The 22,915-nt window shown below is 38.2% G+C and overlaps 2 protein-coding genes across 2 annotated transcripts; both read right to left on the bottom strand.

The window, feature by feature from the left end:
- Positions 1 to 17,757: 17,757 nt before the first annotated feature.
- LOC145113437 (uncharacterized) lies at positions 17,758 to 18,447 on the bottom strand. The gene has a single exon (XM_079049530.1). The coding sequence runs from the start codon at positions 18,445 to 18,447 to the stop codon at positions 17,758 to 17,760; it is 690 nt and encodes a 229-aa protein (XP_078905656.1).
- Positions 18,448 to 20,167: 1,720 nt separating this feature from the next.
- Positions 20,168 to 22,786, bottom strand: LOC145116474 (E3 ubiquitin-protein ligase). Its single transcript, XM_079052844.1, has 5 exons — positions 22,417 to 22,786; positions 21,976 to 22,046; positions 20,879 to 20,984; positions 20,628 to 20,760; positions 20,168 to 20,534 (listed from the first exon to the last, which is right to left on the bottom strand). The coding sequence occupies exons 1-5, from the start codon at positions 22,503 to 22,505 to the stop codon at positions 20,373 to 20,375; spliced, it is 561 nt and encodes a 186-aa protein (XP_078908970.1). The 5' UTR covers positions 22,506 to 22,786; the 3' UTR covers positions 20,168 to 20,372.
- Positions 22,787 to 22,915: the final 129 nt, after the last annotated feature.

The following is a 22,915-nucleotide window of genomic DNA, read 5'->3' as shown; positions in this document are numbered from 1 at the left end:
AAGGATGGATCTAGCTAGGGTTTTCATCTTTGTCCCTTTTGGTTGATTTTGGACCTCTATTGGTGAGTTATGCAACTCCAAAGGATGGAAATGCCAGATCTGAGGTCCCTTAGTCCTTTCTCAACATAAAAATGGAGTCTTGGTGGGTATCTTGACCTCATGCATGGGTTAAGAGCTTTAAAAAGGTCTTAATGAGGGTGTTGGGAGCATATGAGACATGCAAAGGCATAAAGTTGCCAACTTTATGCCTTAGGTCGTCTTAATAGGGTAAGATCTGACTTCTGGACGTAAAAGAATAGAGTATTAAGCACTTAATGGAAAAAGTGCTTAAACCGTTAGTACGTTGGGCGTAACACAGTGTACGCTGCGCGTAAGCCTTGGAACCTCAATACGTTGCGCGTACCAAGATGGTACGATAAGCGTACGCATCACAGTGGAGCGAAATCCGTTTTGGGCCTTTGAGCTTTTGGGCCTCCTTTGAATATTGGGTATAGTTTATGTATCATTTACATTTCAAACTCATTTACCAAAGGTTTTCAGTTAAGTTCACGTAAATCTGTTAATGAATAAATTTTTGAGTCATTCGCTTCGAGTTACCTTCATGGTAATAAATCAAAAAGTCCTGTAAATTATAACCAGAGTCTCTTGTAGGGAGAGCGTGATAGTTGTGTATAGATCTATATTGGGTTTGACAACCCACACCTGAGCTGTATGCAACAGCTAGACCGGCAGGTCTGTAGTGACAAGTGTCATTTAACGTGCGACGCCTGAAGAACGTCGTGTTACGAGGCCATCTAAACTAGTCTTAGCATGGTTATAATAGCTCACATGTTCTATTAATAAATCATAAGATTTACGGGTTCTGTTTAAATTAGCGAGTTATGTCGATTTAACTCACAGGAAACATCTTTAAGTATGGAAATATACTTGTTTTCGGTCCTGGGATTTAGGACCACCTAACTTTAAAAAGGTTTTTATGCCGATTTAAAATCGCTTTTATATCTTTAAGTATGGAAATATACTTGTTATCGGTTCTGGGATTTAGGACCACCTAACTTTAAAAAGGGTTTTATGCCGATTTAAAAATCGCTTTTATATCTATAAGTATGGAAATATACTTGTTTTCGGTCCTGGGATTTAGGACCACCTAACTTTAAAAAGGGTTTTATGTCGATTTAAAATCGCTTTTATATCTTTAAGTATGGAAAATACTTGTTTACTTTCGGTCCTGGGATTTAGGACCACATAACTTTTATAAGGAAAATATAGGATTTTCTTTGGAATCATATCTCTGTTAAAACTATATTTCATCTAGAATTGTTAGACTTCAGCTATAATTGCTAAGTGTATATGCTAGAGTTATATAAGAATCTAGTCATAATCGACTTAGAATTGGTGGACCCGCCTTATCTCCTGTTCCTTGTTTGGTTGTGGACCTAGGGCAGACCCATTAAATTCAACGGTTTATTTAACTTAAATTTTATATAACTTATATACGCTGGGCGATTATAGAAGGAATTTATGGGTCTTTCTAGGGTGCATTATCACATAACATAGGAACATTCTTTTCACACTTAATTAAGAAAATATTGTTTTTTCTGGAGATCAAACTCTATCGCTTTTACAAGGAAAACAGTTTCTTCCTCAAACAAAACTCTTATGAACTCACCAACTTAATTGTTGACACTTTTTCAAAACTACTTGTATTCTCAGGAAATCAGTGAAACAGGAAAACCAACAACATTTTGAGGATGGGACGATAAATCGTCAAATAGTTCATTTTGTCATCATAATGTAATTGATTTGAATCATGTAAACATATACTTTGGTGTAACTCTTTCAATTATATTTATGATGGTTGTATTTACTTTGAGCACTATTATACTCGTTGTTATGATACTATACATGAAGTCCTCCACCCCCGGACGTTTCCGCCATCCTTGGTTTAGGGGTGTGACAGATTGGTATCAGAGCATTGTTATAGTGAACTAAGTATATCGAACCACATAAGATATACAAACTATAAATGCATTGGGACTAAGGTCTCTGATGTAACATTTTCAAATAACTATACTTTTAGAAATAAATAATTTCTTGTTAAAAGTACATACATGCATACCGGTTTAGTGTCATGTCTAAGGAAAACACAAAAGTTAAAAATAGAGAAGTTGTGCAATGTGAATATGCCCTGGGATATGCAATCAAGTCTGGGAGGGATATAGCCTGATCAACTATATTCGTCCGAGAAATGACTAACATGTGCCGGGGGATAGTCATGGTGGACAACAAGTCTATCAACTTACCAACGCCCATACAAGAAAATCGTTAAGAACCAAACGTAATATTAAAATACTATAGGAGTATTTTGTGATACTATAACCAACTTATGTGAAAACTAAAGACCCCTATTAGTAGGTCTATAATGCCTGAGTGCATACACTAAGGTTATACATAATTAACGATATTATAGACTCAGAATCTATATCTATTGCTCTATTTCTTGTTCCTTGTTTAGTTGTGGACTTAGAGTAGAGTCATTTATTCGAAGGTCTATTCTATCTCAGATTATGTATAACTGGTATGCACTATGCGATTATAGACGTGACTAATAAGGATCACCCCCTATAAGTAATTAATTATAGGGTTAGACGCCTATTAGTTATCTCTTCCACTCCTATTCTCGCGACGTATAGCCATTCTAAAGACTCATTATCGTCTCACCTTTAAACATTTTGGTTGAAAGGTGCCTTCTTCGTAGACCTATAGGGTGCGATAATACCAGCACTAATATACCAGATCCCATCAAAACTCCTCAGCTAAGTGTGTTCGGACAAACATGATCCTAAGATAAGTAAAGCTTAACGCCTGTACGAAACCTACTTCTACCCACTACCATAACTCCGTCTTAGGGACGTTAGCAGAAACACTGAGAATAGTTCAGTAAAGTGAGAAATTTACATATGTGTATATAAATGGTAAGGATATAGTTAGAAATAATCATCCCTACTCACGACATCGTTTCTCCTCGTACAACAGGATTATGTCTTCCCAAGAAGGTAACCAGCCAACAAGCAAGGCAGCAACCCTACAGATAGACCCTGCTACCTTTCAAGCTGCAGTCACGGCAGCAGTGACAACCGTCATGGCGCAACTCAATGCTAACAATGCCAACAGAGATGGAAGTGGTGCCGACAATACAAATTGTTGTAACAATCAGGAACACCGGTGGGTGTCTGCCAATGAAGGCGCCTCAGGCCACAAACCTACGAACAAGAAACGAGAGTTTTGGAACAAAAAGGAGTGTAACCTACCTCAAAATTTTGCTAGGAGATAGCAGTCCGTGGCTACCCCTGCCATTACAACAGCAGTCACGACACGTGCCTCGGCTCTAACCACAAGGTCTATCACCCAAGCGCCGGCCAGACCATATAAGGGATCACTCCCAAAGTGTAACAAGTGTAACTTCCATCACAATGGGGTTTGCCGGGTGATACACTGTAAAAACTGCAACAAGAACGGACATACTGCCCGTTTCTGCAGGAACCAAACCCAGCACCTCCCTTCAATCACCAACACCAAGGTAGGCCGAGTGTGCTACCGATGCGGTGAAACGGGACACTTCAAGAGAAAATGTCCAACTGAGAAGAATGACGGAGGAGCAGGAGGAGGGTGATGAACAAACCAGCAGGAGCAACAAGGGAACCCTATTAGGACTTTTGTAATGTTTCCAATGACAAAAACGTTTAAGTACCATATGTTTGTAATGAATTTGGTATGCTTGCTAAAATTTTCATCTCTCAAAAAGTAGTTAAAATACTCTCTCGTTCGAATCAAATCAAAGACATTCATATATGACCTTAGGATCATCACCTGCAAGCTGTGATGACCTTATGCATACATCGGGGTTAATTATAATCAAAATACCAAAGACTTAAAGCAAATAATTCCATCCTGACTCCTGTTCCATGTCTAGTAGTGGGATTTGAGTAGAGCCACCCACTCGACGATTTCACCAATATCAAATTACATATGACTTAACTATACCGCTCGACCATAGAGTGACCTGTCAGGGATCATGATATCAGGTATCATTGCTAGCTATCAGAACACACTCACTACCAGTGCTAGACGCTGTGGTAGGAATCACCTGCAGTAATAATAACATCGAACGAAATGGAACACACTAAAAAGGAACACAATATACTCTATCACCCTAATGAGCACTTCTTACGAATACAGCTTAACACATGTTTTACCTAAAAAGATATTGTTGTCGTCATTCGATTTCAATTGATATAGTCCTCACTTTCCTGACTAAACGGCTACGAAAGGACCTTTCACCTAATCTCGAAAAACCTTCGTCTCTCATAAACACAAAACCAACACGGACCTCCGGGTCATCTCTCGCCGCGAAACCCCAAAACACTCACCAGAGGAATATTATACCCTCCGAAGCCTCACCACAAGTATATCCAGAAGACCCTTAGGGGATGTCACGCATGCAACAGATAAGGCTCAAGCACAGAAGCATGGGACGAATACGGTTAGTCTACCATTACTACGTGTATACGCGAGGATAATGTATAAGTAAGATTCTACGGACATTGGATGTGTGCTTCCGCCCTATTTCCTGTTCCTCGTCTGGTTGTGGACTTGGGGCAGAGTCACCCATCCAACTGTCCCACCAACCTTAAGTACATACGACCTATATGCACAAGTTAATGATTGAAGGACCAGGTACGAGTCCTGCCATGAACTTCGGGACCAGGTTACCCAGGAGTGCAAGTGAACGCCCTATCATCCGAATAAGCCTAGTCGTGTAAACCGAACCCATATGTTCCCTACCGATCTAATCAGATGAGAAACACTAAAGCAGACCCTGTGCAGTGCTCCGAGGAGAAGTTATCACTTATGACTTAGTACAAATTCGAGAAAGGCTAAGAGCATCTCGAGAGCACGGCAAAATGCAACTAAGTCTTATCATCTATATAAAAACGCAGGGTCGTCATTTAACATCAGGCGGGTTGGTCCCCGCCATAATCAATTTCTTGTACTACAAAAAGTTTCCCCCATCTTTCCTACAAATTCTTGAAGTCCCAGTCAAAACGCTAATTTCGGGACGAGCCCGCGACATCCTTATCGGTTGTATGCATGACTTATGTGATTTATGTAGCCTTAGGGCTAATATGATATGTGATAACTGAATTGTATGTGTGGTATGCTCTGGGGAACTCACTAAGCATTCGCTTACAGTTTTTGGAATTGTTTCAGGTACATCTGAGCCCAAGGTCAAGGGCAAGGCCTGATGGCGCGGCGTGCACTCTATCTCTCTTTCACGAACATGTTTCGGGGACACTCTGATGTTTTAAATAAGTTGTAATGAATACTAATTTGAGAACATTTATGTTGGAATTTCATGGTTTATGCAAATGTGTTTTATTAATTAAAATGAAAATTTCTATGAAAATTTGGGTCGTTACAAGTTGGTATCAGAGCCTTGGTTTGAGAGATTCGGGCACACTCTCGGGTGTGTCAGAACTCAAACTAAGGAAATGATGAATTATTTTCAAAATAAAAGCTTAAAACTTTTGAGAAATGGAAAGAAGAGAGTGCAACGCGCGCGATCGGCTGAGCCAAGTAAGTAGTTCCCAATATGTTAGCCATGTTATACTGATATTTGAACTTGATGATCGTATGAGACTTGCTATGTGTATGCTTTTAAAATTGTATACGGTTAGGAGATTATAGCCTCAGAATGATTGATTTGGCCTTATTTCCTGTTCCTCGTTTGGTTGTGGTCCTAGGGTAGAATCTTTTATTCGATAGTCTATTTGATCCTTTTCTGTGTATAATTTGCATGCATAAAGGCAACCTGTTATGATTGGTCTGATTAATATGGGTAGAGCAAATCTTAGGACAGCCTGAGATTTGGGTTATGCAGTGGTTTGTGGGTTATGATTTATTTTGGGGTGAATTGGAGTTATCAGGTAGAGCCTTGGGGAAAAGTACGGGTAGGTGTGGAAGGTAGTATTGGGCCCGTACTACTGAAAGCACAGGACCTGTACCCGAACCAATGTTAGACCTGACAGCTCTAAGAAAGACCGGTGTGGGAAGATCCCCTATATATATGACCTGATTATTATGGTTTATGACATTACAGTTCAGCATGGTGGTGACACGCTTTTGGGACAGGGGGATCCAGATCAGGGTCTGGATCGGGGTCTGGGTCTGGATCGGGCAGCGGTACTGAGCCTATTGATGAGAGACTGCGCGATATCATTGCAGCCGAGGTTACGAAGGGCATCCTTGACGCTACCCCAGTCATTTTTGGGACGGTCAAGGAGGGCATTATGGAGATCATGGAGGAGAGGCTCAGATCATTCAGGGCTGAGATTGCTGCGGGCCAGATTGGGGCCCGAACTCCTTCGTTCCGGGAGTTCAAGGCGTGTGGGGCGCCAGAGTTTTTCGGGGTCTGGGACCCCATTGTCAGCCGACGCTGGGTGACGTACATTGAGAACGCACAACGTATGAGTTCTTGCCCGGATGCAGCAAAGGTTGGATTTGCTTCATGTATGCTGAGAGACAGAGCCTGGGATTGGTGGGGCGAGGTGACTAGCCAGGTGGGAGCAGCCGGTGTGGCTGAGATGACGTGGGCCGAGTTCGTTCGATGTTTTGATGCGGAGTTGCACCACCTATTGAGGTGCAACGACTTGTGAGGGAGTTTCATGACCTTCAGCAGACCACCGAGACTGTGGCAGAGATCACCGCCAAGTTTCGGGAGCGAGCTTTGTTGATCCCACAGTACGCTAGGGATGAGGATATGAGGCGGACTAGATATCATTCCATGCTGAGGGATGATATCCGTGAGTTTGTGAGCTTTACAGGGTGCAAAACCCTGAATGAGATGGTGGAGAAGGTTCGTGAGCGGGAAATAGAGTTGGACTTTCGCACCAAGCGGAAGCCTGACCAGGCACATGCGGCGGTAGGTCAGGCTAAAAAGCCTAAGACCTCAGACACTTCCAACAGGGGCCAGCAGAGTCGTGGCCGGTGTGCCAAGTGCGGTAAACCACACAGTGGGGCTTGCCAGGGGACGGGCTCGGGATGCTATGCTTGTGGCCAATCAGGCCATGTGATCAGGGATTGCCCTAAGAAGGGCTTGCTTCCACTGCAACCAAACCGGCCACAAGCTGGCCGATTGTCCGAGGTTGCAAGGAGGGGGAGGAGCGGTGGCGGCGCCTGCGCCCTCCACGTTGAGGATTACCGATGGCCGCCCTGCCAAGGCGGATGTTCCAGCGGTGAAGAGTCGCGCATTTCGGCTGACCACCGAGGAGGCTTGGGAAACACCAGACGTCGTGGCTGGTACGTATCCATTATTCTCTGTTCTTATTATTAGTATGACTGATGTGTACTATATGCTTGTATAGGGACCTTTTTGGTCAATGGTATGTCTGCTCATGTCCTATTTGATTCGGGTGATACCCGATCATTTGTGTCACTTGCGCTTAGCAAGAAGTTCGGAGACCCAGCCAAGGTTGAGGCTGTGATGCGGTGGGAAGTACCGAGGAATGCATCAGAGATTCGTAGCTTCTTAGGCTTAGCGGGCTACTATCGGAGATTTATCCAGGATTTCTCCAAGATTGATGTGCCATTGACCCGCTTGACCAAGAAAAATGTGACTTTTCGGTGGGGTGCGGATCAGCAGACGGCTTTTGAGGCCCAGAGACAGAGGTTATACGACGCTCTGATTCTAGTACTACCTGAGGGGTTAGATGATTTGGTGGTGTAGTGCGACGCGTCGATCTCAGGGTTAGGTGCGGTACTGATGCAGAGCGGGCATGTGATAGCTTACGCCTCGAGGCAGTTAAAGCCTCATGAGGCGAATTATCCCACTCATGACCTGGAATTGGGGGCAGTGGTGTTTGCCCTCAAGATTTGGAGGCACTATTTATATGGAGTACGGTTCACTATCTACACCGATCATAAGAGTCTGAGGTATTTGATGGATCAGCAGAACCTCAACATGCGACAGAGGAGGTGGTTGGATGTGTTGAAGGACTATGGTTGCGAGATTCTATATCACCCAGGGAAAGCCAACGTGGTGGCTGATGCATTGAGCCGCAAGACAGCAGGGTCCCCAATTAGGGACATTTGCATAAGGATGACGGTGACTTCCCATTTGTTGGACATGATCAAGGAGGCTCAGGTCGAGGGGGTGAAGAAGGAGAATTGGAAGATCGAGCAGATTCGGGGGCAGTATCCTTTGTTTGTGAAAGATAGCCGCGGCCTTTTGACGCAATGTGCTCGAGTATGGGTACCAGTGACAGCGGGAGTGAGACAAAGGCTATTAGAGGAGGCGCACAAGTCCAAGTTCTCTATACACCCAGGAGCTACGAAAATGTATAGGGACTTGAGGCTGGGTTATTGGTGGCCCTGCATGAATCGAGAGATCGCCTGGTTTGTGGAGCGGTGCTTGACTTGCAGGAAGGTTAAGGCCGAGCACCAGTGGCCTCATGGTAAGGTTCAACCACTACCCATTACCATGTGGAAGTGGGAAGAGATCACCATGGACTTCATCACAAAGTTGCCTGGGACGGCGAGGGGAGTGGACGCTATATGGGTGATCGTAGACAGACTGACGAAGAGTGCCCACTTTATTCCGATTTCCGAGAGTATATCCGCGGAGAAGTTGGCAGATATTTATGTACGTGAGGTGGTGGCTAGACACTGGGTGCCCGTGTCTGTGGTCTCCGACAGGGATGTCCGGTTTACTTCCAGGTTTTGGAAGAAGTTCCACGAGGAACTGGGCACTCAGCTACATTTTAGTACGACGTACCATCCTCAGACGGACGGTCAGAGTGAGAGGACGATCCAGATGCTGGAAGACATGCTTCGAGCATGCGTGCTGGATTTTGGAGGGAGTTGGGATACATACCTCCCACTGGCAGAGTTCTCGTACAACAATAGTTATCATGCTAGTATAGACCGCGCCCCATTCGAGATGTTATATGGTCGGAGGTGTAGGACCCCGGTGTGTTGGGACGAGGTTGGGAATCAGGTCATGGGGAGCACTGAGGTAGTGCTCAAGACCACCAGATTGATTCAGCAGGTGCGTGACCGGTTGCGAGTCGCGCAGAGCCGTCAGAAAGTTATGTTGACCGACGGCGTTCGGATCTCGAGTTTCAGGTGGGGTATTTTGTACTACTGAAGGTGTCGCCTTGGAAAGGGATTATCAGGTTTCAGAAGAGGGGCAAGTTGGGGCCTCGGTTCATACGCCCATTCAGGATCACGGCCCGGGTGGGCAAGGTGGCATATCGCTTAGAGCTCCCTAAGGAGCTTAGTCAGATTCACAATACCTTCCACATGTCTCAGCTTCGGAAGTGTGTTACTGACGAGTCCGCAGTTGTTTCCTTGGATGACATTCAGGTGGATGGGAGCCTGAATTACGTCGAGAAGCCGGTCGCCATTTTAGATAGGAAGAGGAAGGGTCTTCGGAACAAAGAAGTGAAGCTGGTAAAGGTACAATGGCAGCACCGAAAGGGCTCCGAATAGACAATGGAGCCGAAGGAGGAAATGCGGGAGCATTACCCCGAACTGTTTACAGCTACGATTTGAGAACATTTATGTTGGAATTTCATGGTTTATGCAAATGTGTTTTATTAATTAAAAATGAAAATTTCTTTGAAAATTTGGGTCGTTACATACACCTAAACACTCGTAATGAAGAATAATCTGGAAGTTGTCCAAACAACATTTCATAAGGAGACTTCCCCGAAGTGTACGCAGTAGGAATATGATTAATAACATAAGTGGCGGCTTGAACAGTTTCCCCCCAAAACATATTGGGAACTTAAGCAGAAAGCAGTAAGGATGTTGCAGTTTCTAGGAGATGCCGATGCTTTCTTTCTGCAACATCATTCTGCTGAGGAGTGTCTGTACAAAATGATTGATGTACCACTACTAGAAAACAGCCCTTTAATGACACTCAAACAATGACATGCACCAATTTATGATACGCAAAAATGTGTGCCCTAAAAATAATGTCAGCTCTCGCAAAATTTAAAGGATTTAGGACACGCATTTTTGCGTGCCCTTAATTTAGTGTCTCACAAAAAAAAACACGGATGGCGTTTATCTTAAACGTGTGTCGTCTACAAGTGTCACTTTCTAATTTTACAAAAGCATGTCTCTTTATCACAAAATTTAAAGGATCTAGGGATTTTTTCAAGAACATTACAAAAACTCACTCACTCAGTGCTCTCTATAATTGATCTGTTCCGCGACCTCACCTCGCCTTGTCAGCAACCTCAGCTTACTTCTCCTCTGGTAAGCGCGACTCCTCTTTAGTAACTAGCCTTCCTTGTTTCCGTTATGTCGCCCCAGGTGTGTTCTTTTCCCCAAAACAGTTATCGCCGCTCTTCCTCCCCCACCCTACATCGAGCGTTACTTTCTTCAATCCCTTGGACTCCCACCGCCGCCACCTGGTCCTTCCCGTTTGTCGATGTCGATCAAGGCAACATGCACGTCATCGTTGGAGTTTTGTATAGCGTTTTCTCCACTCGCCCTTACCAGAAAGAAGCATGCAAAAGTCGAACCTGAAAATTCTATCCCCTCTGCTTCACGAAGGCGACTGGTCGCCTGGATTGTGTTCTTCTTCCCTAAATGACAACCCAACATCTTTCTCCCTCATCTACGCACCACTCCTCCTTCATCTGTCTTTGTCGATGATAAACAGCTGGAGTTATAACTGCTGGAGTTATAACTGCAGAACTTGTTGAAAACAATTCACAAGGGTCCACCAAAAGTTAGAACTCAGTTACTATCTAAACTTGTTTGATAAACAGATGCACTATGGTTGGTATTTTTTTCATCTCTTAGTCGCACCAAAGAAGAAGTAGGTTAGGTTTTTGTTTGATGAAGTTTGTATGGATACAAATAGATCTCCCTCAAACTAAAAAATAGGACCCCCAAAGCTTGGAAGAACACAAATTTGTATTTTGTTCTTTTCCCGACATTGTTGTATAAAATATAGTCTATTCGAAGAACATGTACATGAGTCAAAGAACATGTACATGAGTCTGGTTGTTCAGACTTTTGTGTGATATTTTATAACCTATTTTCTGATTTTGTGAGGTTCAATTCAAAATTTTCGGATTTTTGGCAACTCAAGGCCTAATTCAAGGATTGTAATCCAAGGATTCACTGAAGCGGACATTGACAACGCTCCTGTTGAGCTTTCTTGGTGGTTGAATAATCAGGTATTACTGTAACCAGTATTTCATTGTATTTTTATGTAATTGGTGAATAAATAGCTATTTATTCCATTGCAAAAAAAAACTGAAAGGGAAACCTGAAAGTTTTCTTTATCAAAGTTAAGATTTTGACATAAATTTAGTATTTTTATTAATTATTCTTAATGTATTTTTTGTAGTAAATCTATCGGACCTTTATATCTTAAATTAAAAATTTTGATATTTAGATTATTTTGAACAAATTGAAGACATCTAATTGTTACTTAAACTTATCTAATTGTTACTTCAACATCTATCTACTTCTATTTGTTTTACTTTTTATTGTTGCAATGTTGAATATGATGCCCCGTGTACTTACTTTGGTTTAAACAATCTAGCTATGAAATTTCTTTCCAACTAAATCAAACCACATAAAATCCAAACTCCCAAGTCCTTTTATCTTAGCAAACTTATCAACTTTCATATGTATCATTTTCAAATTCTTCAAGGAATTAAGTGACAAATAAAGAAAAACACGTTGAAACGTTAATGGAATAACAGGTATTGGCAATATTAAAAACATTTGGAAAAACTTTAAATGGTTTATATCTATGATATTAGTTACAACTACGAACATCTTTTGGTTGAATTAGTATTTTACAAAGAATGTTGGATAGGATAAAAAGGATGAAAATTTCTATTTTTGCTCAAAATAATCTCAAGATCAGAATTTTTAATTTAAGCTATCATTTTCATGCTTCATATTAAGAAAACATTGTTGTCTCATTTGAATTCTAATTATTGATAAGTACTTAGAATTGATAAGATACTCATGTAGTTCTGTTTGACCAAAGTAGGTGAAACAACAATTTATTAAATATTAATGAATCAACATAATTGTCATGATTATGACAGGATAATGCATGTATATATGAGTTAGTTTCATGAGTTTATAAAAATTTCAGTCTGATGTTAGATGTTAGTCAATTTATCAGTTTTGAATTTCCTTCATAACTTGTATATGTTTCTATTCTGTAATAATGATTACTTTTTATCTTTTTCAATTATGTAATAATGAGATTTAATTACATGGTGAACAAAGGGATGCATTAAAAAAAGGTATTTCCATTCTTATTTTTTATAACACATTCTACTTTCATTTGATCATACTGTAGCTTTTTAACTATATAAGATTATCTGAATTTTATAGACAAAGTTTACACAAAAGTAAAATTTGGGTAATTTGTTAGAGTTTACACAAATTGTTGCAAATGAGAAAAAAAATACTATTGTATTCAGTTCCCTTTGTTACAGGAAGTACTGCTACAGAAAAAACAACATAAAGAAAATAATTTTAGTGTTTTGGGATCTTTGCGGTTAGGAAAGTACATAATGATGTATTTGATTTTTAAAATTATGTATTTTTTTCTTTTGTTGATATACATAAATTGTCAAGATCTAGAGACATTTATTAATGAAGGTATAATGCTATAATGATGTTGGTTCCAATATTCATACAGATAGTCAAGGTCCAGAATGTGCATGCAACTGCTGCAACCAGACCTGTCATTCTTGAAATCAAAGCTTACCTAAACGAGCTTGACACTTGCAATATATATGGTGCTACCAACCAAGTTTGTTAAGGTTCACGTACTTCTAATTTCATGTCAGTTGTAATTACCTTACAGTAGCAAAAGAAAATTGAGGATTAAAGTTACAGGTTGCAAACCTGGACCTAGGGAAAGAAGGGCTTGCAATGCTTTTGCTTCATTACAAGGTCAAGGTGGAGCCTACCCTAATGAGGTGATGACAACCATATTAAATGGCGCCACCTGGCTCAACCCCACCCTCAAAGAATGTTGTAAAATATGCTATTAGCAGTAGGTACAAACTACAATACATGATCCATATTGACAGATGTAAAGTGTAGCATGGTACTAACCTATTTTTTTCCTTTTTCTTCATTCCTTACGATAACTTTACATTTTAAATGGAAAAAATACCCATTAATATAAATTTATCTGCGTGGGTTTATGCCGCCTTCGGTAAATCCTGTGCGAGATTGATGTGTTATTATATCGGTAGTTATTTTTCTACCATATTAGACATTACAGTAAAATATAAAAAGAAGATTAAATGAAAGTAAGATGTTATTTATATTAGACAAAAAAAATGAAAGTAGATTACCCTTTCTTGAATTTAGCCCAATCAGGGCCAAATGCAAGAAATAACAACGTACTTTCATTATGTTGTTATTCTTTGCAATTTACCATAAGTTTGTTGTTTAGATACTGATTTAGTGGATTTTGTATTTATACCTTGTGAGTTTTATAAAAAAAATTATCATTCTTTTCTTTTAGGTTCTCAAAAGTGGAGATTGCTTTTGTTCTTATAGGTACCTATTCATGCACTAAAGGAACAGATTGCTTCTGTTACTGGTGTATTATCTGAACAACAACGTTTAATCTGTCGTGGCAAAGTTCTGAAAGATGATCAGCTCCTTTCAGCTTATCGTATCCTTTTCCATATCTTACATTTTTTTTGTTTACTTGAAAGGGTTTTCTTTTAGTTTCATTATTGAATATTGATGGATGCTGAAGCTCCTTAATGAGTATGAATCATAGATGTGGAAGATGGTCACACATTGCATCTGGTTGCTAGACAGCCGATTAACCCATCTTTAGCAAGCTTTTTTGATCATACAAGTTTGCTGAGTTCTATACCTTTTCTATCTTTCTATTGAAGTTCAGTTTGCATGAGAGGATACTATGTTTTGTTTACACAAATTTTACCTTAGATCATATCCCTATTCCCTCGTAAACTAGGTGAAGGTCTGATTCCTGAACCATGAATCTAGTATCAGGTACATGCCTTCTATGCTCATGCTACTTTCTCTTTCTATTGTGCTATGAAGCCCTAGTGCGTGACTATTAAATTGACAAAAGTGCTTTACTGGGAACGAGTAGTGAGTACATTTGTAAATAATCTATATTTGTCAAAATTTGGTGATTGACAGTGAATGTTTTATTTTAGATATTTAGGGAATGTTTTTGTAACTTTATTGGTTTTGCGGGGACTGGCAGTGAATGTTTTGTTTTAGATATTTAGGGGGCTTGCGTACATGCATATGGTTGCGGGAGTATGCCATCGGGACTTGAAGCCTCAAAATGTTCTGCTGTATGAATTTGTCTTGTGAAAGTTCTCTTTTTGGTTTTATTTTATTTAATGTTTTAGGGTTAATTTTGTTATGTTTTTTCAGGTTGACCCTTTTACTCATCAAGTCAAGATTTGTGATTTCGGAAGTGCAAAAATGCTAGTATGTTCTAAATCCCCTTCAATTCACTTTTGAAATGTTAAAATTACCATTATGCACTTTAGTTCACTTCTATTATTTTGAAAGCCACTAAACCAAAACCAACGTATAAGTTCAATGGTGTGTTTTTCTCTCTAAAGTTAAAATGTTGTAGGCTATAGTAAACAAATCAGTGAAAGTATGTTGCTGTTTCTTATGGTTTCCACATCATATTTCCTATTTTGACGATATATTTAACTTAACCATGGTTAGGTGAGAGGAGAAGAAAATATTTCATACATTTGCTCACGTTTCTATCGAGCACCACAACTGATTTTTGGTGCTATTGAATACACAACCTCCATTGATATTTGGTCAGCTGGTTGCATTCTTGCTGAACTTCTTCTCGACAGGTTTACATTTAAAAAAATAAATAAATAACAAATCTTATAACATTTTCCATCTGAAAAGGAAAAAAAACATTATTGTACATTTTCACATATTAATTTTGACATTTTTAGCCTCTATTTCCAGGAGAAAATGTTGACCAGCTTGTAGAGATCAGCAAGGTGTGATTTTATTTTTGTTGACTTGAAAATTGAAATTTATTGCTCTATCTTTGTGTTATTTTATAGTTTTTAAAGGTTTATTTATAACTTTATTGGGTTTTGGGTACACCAACTTGAGAAGAAATCAGAGGCATGAATCCAAACTACTACGATTTTAGGTTTCCTCAAATAAAGGCTCACCCATGGCACAAGATATGATTTATTTATTTATTTATATTTTTTGGTGTTCTTATTTCTGATACCTGGTTTATTTTTCATTCCTGAATCTCCTCGTTGCTTGGTAAGATTCATAAACTTGAGTTTAATCAAATAAATAACTCCCTTAATTTCATATAATTTGATCTATATTTGTTTGTTTTTTCTGTTATTCAGGAGAAGATGGGGTTTATTAAGATTGTGAAACATCTTTCCAAGTTTTGCAGGTGTTTTATTTATATATTTCTTCTGAATTTAATGAGATCAAGGTATAAGATTTAATTAGTATCAATTTGACATTTCTGAAAATTATCCTAAATTCCCATATACTTGATACCTATAATGCAATTCAAACAGATATATGTGGGAAACTCGGGAAAACGAGCTACAATTTGATTTTCTGAACTTAATAGTATGATTCACCAACTTTCTACATTTGAATTTAACTTTCTTTTTAGCTTAAAAACATTTAGAATCATTTTTCTATTTTTTTTCTTGTTGGACTATGTCATACACATAGGAATATGGTTACTTTTTCTTCAACACCATAGTTCTATTATTTGATTTATGATGAATATATTATTTTTTGTTGCAGTGTGATTGCATCTATCATGTCTTTTCCAGATTCTTCAACAGTTGAAAAGTTACTATTGCTGCTTAAATCCAACAATGAGGGCCTGTAAATGAGACAAGTCTTGAGCAATTAAGAACTGAAAGTTGTAATAAACTCAAAGTAGAAACAGAAGCATAACAATAAGAAGTTAGGGAAAACCTCTTAATAACAGAAGCAAGAAGATGTCCCTTAATAGCAACATAGTATTAGGTTATATAGTTAGGGAAAACCTCTTACAATCAGATCCCCTTAATACCAATGTATTATAATTTTTTTGACATGATGTTATTGGATGAAATTGATTGTTTTGGTATATATTTGTTTCTATATTTTTGTATTATGCGTAAATGAGTATCGTAAAGACGCGTCGTAAATGTATATCGTAAATGGTAGCTGAAATTTATGACACACATATGTGTGTCATCTTCATTTATGACATGACTTTAATGATACGCAATGTGCGTCCTAAACGCATGTCGTAAGGTTATGACACGCAAATGCGTGTCATCTTCCTTTATGACATGGCCTTCCTTGACACGTAATGCGTGTCGTAATGCGCTTCGTAAATGTGTGTCGTAATTGCGCGTCGTAAATGTGTGTCGTAAACAGACAACGCGCAAAGGCGTGTCGTCTTTTGTTATGACAGGGCCTTCCTTGATACACATTTGCGCGTCGTCTGAGCGTTTTACGACACGCATTGCGTGTCGTAAAAGTTTTTTTTTTATAGTAGTGTACATTGCTATCAGATGCCAATAATTGTTTAAAATCATTAGAGGTAAATTCTCCTCCCAAATCACACCGAAAACATTTTATGATGGAAAAGTGTTGAGTCTTGACAAGAGCTCTGAATTCACTATATATGGTGAAAAAGTCATACCTACGCTTCATAAAATAAACCCACGTATAACGAGTGTAATCATCAATGAATGAAACATAATAGTTAGCTCCTGATTTAGAGGTGATCGGAGATGGACCCCACACATCAGAATGCACGATATCAAAGGGAGCAACAGAACGAGTGATACTTTTATTAAACGGTAAAGCAGAAAATTTTCCTAGTTTACAACCACAAAAATCAGAAATATCATCAGTTTTCAAAGAACCTAACACACCAGTGGAAACCAAAAACTGTAAACGAGACGCTGACACATGTCCCAAACGAGAATGCCAAAGAAAAAAAAACAGACGACGAAGGGTTTAAACGAAAAGACGACAAATCGACACTAGATGCAGCAACATCAACAACATGTAGCTGCTCCAAAACATACAGCTCTCCAAGTCTACGGCCTATCCCAATCACCCTCTGAGACCGAATGTCATGTACACAGCAGAATGAATCAGAAAGGAAGACCCAACAACCAGATTTACACAACTGACTGACCGATGCAAGATTCAAAGCAAGTGTGGGAATGTAATATACATATGTTAAAGATATATAAGGAGTGACAATAGAACCAACACCCTCTACTGACATGGGTGTAGCACTAGCAGACATAACAGAGACAGGTGTACGCGAAGATAATGAAGCAAAAGATGAAAAATGTGGTGACATGTGATGAGATGCACCAGAATCCAATATCCACAAGGATGAAGGAATACTAGACGTGTTGGATGAAGACAGGCTTGAATGAGACATGGAAGCGGACATGGCAGTTGGATTGACAGCAATGAACTATCTGAACTGCTCAATAATCTGCGGATCCAAGGTTGGTGGTGATGTAAAATTTGTTTCATTCTCAACTGAAGGTGTACAACAACATATTTTGGTGGCCTAAAAGATGGAAACGAGGGACGTGACTGTCCAGAAGACTTGTTCTGTTGTGAAGGCTGATACTGTGCAGGTGATCTCGTTTTCTATGACTACTGATTTCCCTTGCTTGTCAGAAAAGGACAATTTGCCTTCCAATGGTTCTTCTTCTTACAGAAAGCACACTCATCAAATGCAACTTTGGGATGATTTTGGTTTGAAGACTGAGGTCGTTGTGGAACAATAAATACAATAGGAGTGGCTGTCTTGGGACCTTTGTCAGCATGAGACTTTATACGAGTTTCTTCAGCAATCAACTCGTGAACAACCGCATCAACAGTGGGAAGAGGTGTGCGATGCAAGATTGATCCACGCAGGCCTTCAAAATCTGAACGTAATGTCGTTAAGAACTGAACCAAATGTTGCTCTTCCCTTCTATCAATATAAGGCTTAAAAGCCTTCAACACATTAGGTTCTGTAAGAACCAACTGATCCCACAAATCCGACATAGCTGCATAAAATTCCTGAACACTGAGATTGTTCTGTTGGAGGGCTCGAATATCAAACTCTAACTGATACTGCTTTGCAAAGTTAGACTGAGTATACAGCCTAGCCAAGTGATCCCAAACCTCATTTGTTGTGTCATACTTCGCCAACTGAGTACCAATAGACTGGATAACAGAATTATTAATCCAAGTAATGATCTTGGAGTTATCAGTCTCCCATGAATCCAGTAAGGTTGCATAATTATCAGCCTTCTCGTCTGTTGGTTTGTTCCTGTCACCTGTAACAATCCCCCACATAGTCTTGCATCACAAGAAATTCTTCATAACATAACTCCAGTAGGCATAGCTCTTGATATCGAGTTGGACACTAATGGACTGAAGAGAATCGTCTCTCGGGGCCTTATTTCCAATATCAGTCAAACGAGAATAACCAAAACAACAACAAATACAAATAGCAGCAGCAACAATTAAGATATCAAAATCAACAAAACCAACAGACGAAACGAAACCCTCGAAGTTGTTGAAACGAACAAATCAAATCAAACTGAATATAGAAACGAGCAAGAAAACCATACCCAAAATTGCAAAAATAAAATAAAATATGTGAATAGTGTTGATGAATTGTTACTTCGATGAATAGTAACTTTGATGAATAGTGCTTCGATGAACAGTAACTTCGATGAATAGTGTCATGCCTGCTACAACTCGCCCCCAAAACAAAAGTACAAATGATCAACTGAACTCTGATACCTAGCTAAAAGGCCTAATCATAAAACTCAATACAAGATAAAGCCCAAAATCTTATTAGGCTAATATGGTGCACCAATTGATCCTCAAAAGTACTCAAAAGTGGGCCTATCATATCTTGATAATTACTATTTAACTTTTATGTTTGAATATCATGTTATTATAATAATGTATTTTTATCTTTTGTAATGTATTCCCCAAAGTAAGTCTTGGAGAAAAAAGGGTCTTACGACCTTCTATCGAAACGTGTTCTTTCTTTTTTGTCTACCCTAGGTGTTATTTATTAGGTTTTTCATGCCTAAACTACTATTTTGACATATGTTCAAGTTAGTAGTTGATTTGGTAGCCTTGAAGATGGTCGATCATTCGGATTTTTTAGAAGACATCTTTTAGTGCATGCTATAATAGTTACTTAACCTTTGTCTCTTGGTTACTTGTTACTGTTACACCCTCATCCTCGTATATTTTGTAAATTTTAAAACTTTAAACAGTTAAAAACTTAGACCTTATCTGCGATTATTTTTTTAGACATTACAAATTATTTTTCTGAAATATTTTAAAATCTTATTAAAATAATTACTACAAATAGCCTATACAAAGGATTTGACGACAAGGCATCTTCACACTTAAATGTAGAAACATATAACCCAAAGTCGTGGGTGTTAACAAAAATTGACCAAGAATTATACAATAAAATTAATGACGCTGAGCAAAATGATTTATTTTTTGCTTTCTTTGCAAAAGAAGATCCAATTTCTTTTGATGATGTTAACAGAGGCGAGGCACTTAAGAAGAGATTGGCTCTGTTGAAGATGACACACAATTTGAAGACTCGAGAGTCGAGACTGTTGTGTTACTCATTTATCTTGCAACTCAAAATAATCAGAATTTGTTTAAAAATGGAATCTACACCTGGATTTGCCAAAAATGAGCAAATTTAATTTACGCAAGACATTGTTGGTACTTCAATTTACTTGAACATTATTATGGAGAAGTTGTTTATTACGTTTACCTTTGTTTCTAGTTTCATTACTTGCACCTAACCATATTAGCACTTAGAGAAAAAAAAATGTAGTCTCAGATTGAATATGAGCTGTAACTAACAACACAAAGGGAAACAAAACAAATAATCCTAAACCTACATGATTTACTACTAACAAACCCTATACAAAATTAAAATAAAAAACAAACATAATATTCGGATCTATAAAATCCACAATTTTCACTAAAAACTTGTCTAATAGATGCCAACAGAAAAAAATAAAAAAACTTCTGGATAAAATATCGTTATTATTGAGAATGGAAGGTTCAACAATCTAAATCCATTAGTATTATTCCACACATACAAAGTTAAACAATTTATTAGCCTTACAAATATATACTTACAAATTGACACCATAAAAGAATATTGAATAATTTCTCTTTTTCCCAAAAGCAAAAAACTTAAACAGAATTATGTGACATGTTGGTGTTATTCAAGTATCCCTCACCCTAAGCTTCAATTCTGTGCTGGATGGTGAGGCTAATTTTGGGCCTGAAGTGTTACTGAATTTATGCACTAAAATCACAAAAGCAGGTAAAAGAATTACGTAAAGTGCCCCTAGGATCAAGGGTGCCAAAACCAACCACCCCAACAACTGTAAAAAAAAGTTTAAAATGAATCACCCATTTGAAGGAAACGAGTTTAATGTGAAATTTTGTAGGGGTAAAATTGTAAATATGCAATGTACCGCATGGAGGAGGCTTCGAAAGATCTCCATAGAAGCTTCACCGGTTAATACCTTCTTTAAAGCATCAGAAGTCAAAGGGAAATGACCTCCACCCATGATAAACTCACCAAACCGTAAAAATACTATCATCAGACTACATCAGTAAAAAAACAAATGATCAAGATTTTATAATGCACAATATGAAAGGAGTGGATAAGTTTTCTAGGGCAATTTTAGGTGATGAAGATGAGGAGGGTATTTACGTCTTTTACCTAAGCTCTAATGGAGTAGCAATAAAATTAGCCAACATAACTGTGGGAGCATTGACAGAAGATCCAAGCACTGCTATAGCTAGCCCACACAGGAACACTGTCACCCCTGTTGCGATATAAGAAGTTACTATATTGCCCTTTTGAATGAAAATTAGTTAAGACTCGACATACCCACTACTTGAGGAGAAAAAAAAACGTGATCATGAATTGTAATTTTTAAAAGTAATAACGCGATTTATACTGTTTTTTTTTTCTGATGTATTATTAGGGGTGGTTTTGAAATAAATCTTGATCTCAGAGAAAAGAAATGATTTATTTTTAAAGATTTGATTGTGTACCAAATGACATGACATAGTTGTTAGAAGGTCAACTTGGAAGAAAAGGTAGGAGCTAACTAACATTTCCAATAAGGACAAAACATATTACAAATAACTATTGGTATTATTTAAAAGAAATAAAGTTTGATTTGAAAACTTATCCAAAGAAAAAACTTCCTTTCATCCCAATGTAAATTAATGATTTACTTGGTGCATAGTTTGATAAGAGTATCAACTTAAGTCCATTTACTAAAATGCTTACCACATAAGTCCAAAATGGAAAAAATTCATGGACTGAAATCAAAGTTAAAATGATATTTTGTGATGACTATTTAATGAGTAAAAAACAAATATGGATTTAAATCTTATCACAATAGAAAATTTTGATATTATTTTAGTTTTGAGGTACATAAGAACAGGAATCTTATGCCATATTTTGAATCAAATTCGGGAACTTTTCTTAAAACCAAATAGAACATATTTTCAAAATGTATTGAAATTGCATGTTTTAATTTTTTTGATTAAGAAACATGAGTTTTTGTCTTTAGTTCATCGATTAGAAGAAAAATTGAAGCACCACAATGGATGATCAAAAACTAAGTTACCCTGTATATTTTAACATGAATGATCATGACCTTGTTAGATTGCTAGTAGAAGTGAGTTAACATTCTTATCTCAATAAGCATAAAGACCTGTATAGAGTTGATCTATGTGAGCACATAAGTCTAGATTGCAGTTTTTTTTCTCAAGCATAAATAAGGATTTGAATCAAAAGCATACCAACAATTGGGAACACTCCTAATGAAATGCCAAGGGCAGTTGAGAATGCCAGTTGCTTAGGCTCTGCTCCCCTAAAATCCAAGTGTCATAAGCAAATCAGTGCCAGTCAACTTGTAATTAGAGAAAAAAATGTGTAAAATTAGGGAGAAATTTAAACACTCATTGTTACGAGTTAGCTTTCTGAACAAAAGGAATCTTACCCGATGGAAGAACAGTTCACAGGAAAATAAAATAATTGCGATATAATTTTGTGTACATGTTAAATTCAAAAAAAGTTAGGTTTTCTTGAGTTGAATTTGAGCTAACAGGTGCTATATAGTCCGAATCAATCCAGCAAACAAAGATGAGGTGCTTAACATTTCTTCAATTTTGCACTTAAACAGGTAAAATTGAAAACAGAAACTAATGAAAGTTTGTTAGGAAACACGAGTGGTTGTTTACCTGCGAAGGATTTTAACGAAGGGATCAACGATCTTCTTGCGAAGCCAGGGAACCATGGCTCCTAATCCACTTCCCGCCGTATCCGACATTTATAAAATAAAAAACGACGTATACAAATCCGAACTCGAATTAGTTCAAATTCTTCTTAAAATCGATGAATCAAAGACAAAAACTCATGTTGTCTCTTACTCAAAAAGATTAAGACCCGCAATTTTCGATTAAAGGTCAAAAGATGTTGATTTTGGTTCTATGGAAAGTGCCAGAATTCGCTTACAAAATAATGCAGCACACAGTTCTGTTTCTATCGTGCAAAAGAAAATAATATCTCTCTCCTAAATGCGTTCTATCTCCTCCAATCGTTTTCCGATCTTGTTCGGTGTTTCTTTTGGGTTTTTACATGTCGATTGATATGTGTCGAATCTACATGAATCGTTTCCTCTAATTGGAAGTTTTAGGTCGCATTCCATTTCAGCCACAAAACTAATAAATTTTTTATTTG

Source organism: Lactuca virosa, chromosome 1 (genome assembly GCF_052849685.1).
Source record: "Lactuca virosa cultivar CGN04683 chromosome 1, Lactuca_virosa_CGN04683_v6, whole genome shotgun sequence".
NCBI lineage: Eukaryota > Viridiplantae > Streptophyta > Magnoliopsida > Asterales > Asteraceae > Lactuca > Lactuca virosa.
Note: the sequence above shows the minus strand (reverse complement) of the source record. Positions and strands in the feature narration are given on the sequence as shown.

What these genes read in the sequence shown, in the direction of transcription:
- LOC145113437 (XM_079049530.1), bottom strand. Translation starts at nt 18,447, where the DNA reads ATGTGGGGGATTGTTACAGGTGACAGGAACAAACCAACAGACGAGAAG.
- LOC145116474 (XM_079052844.1), bottom strand. Translation starts at nt 22,505, where the DNA reads ATGTCGGATACGGCGGGAAGTGGATTAGGAGCCATGGTTCCCTGGCTT. An exon ending in TTCGTTAAAATCCTTCGCAG is followed by an intron (nt 22,047 to 22,416) that starts GTAAACAACCAC and finishes CTTGGATTTTAG; the next exon opens with GGGAGCAGAGCCTAAGCAAC. An exon ending in TTCGAAGCCTCCTCCATGCG is followed by an intron (nt 20,535 to 20,627) that starts GTACATTGCATA and finishes TTTTTTTTACAG; the next exon opens with TTGTTGGGGTGGTTGGTTTT.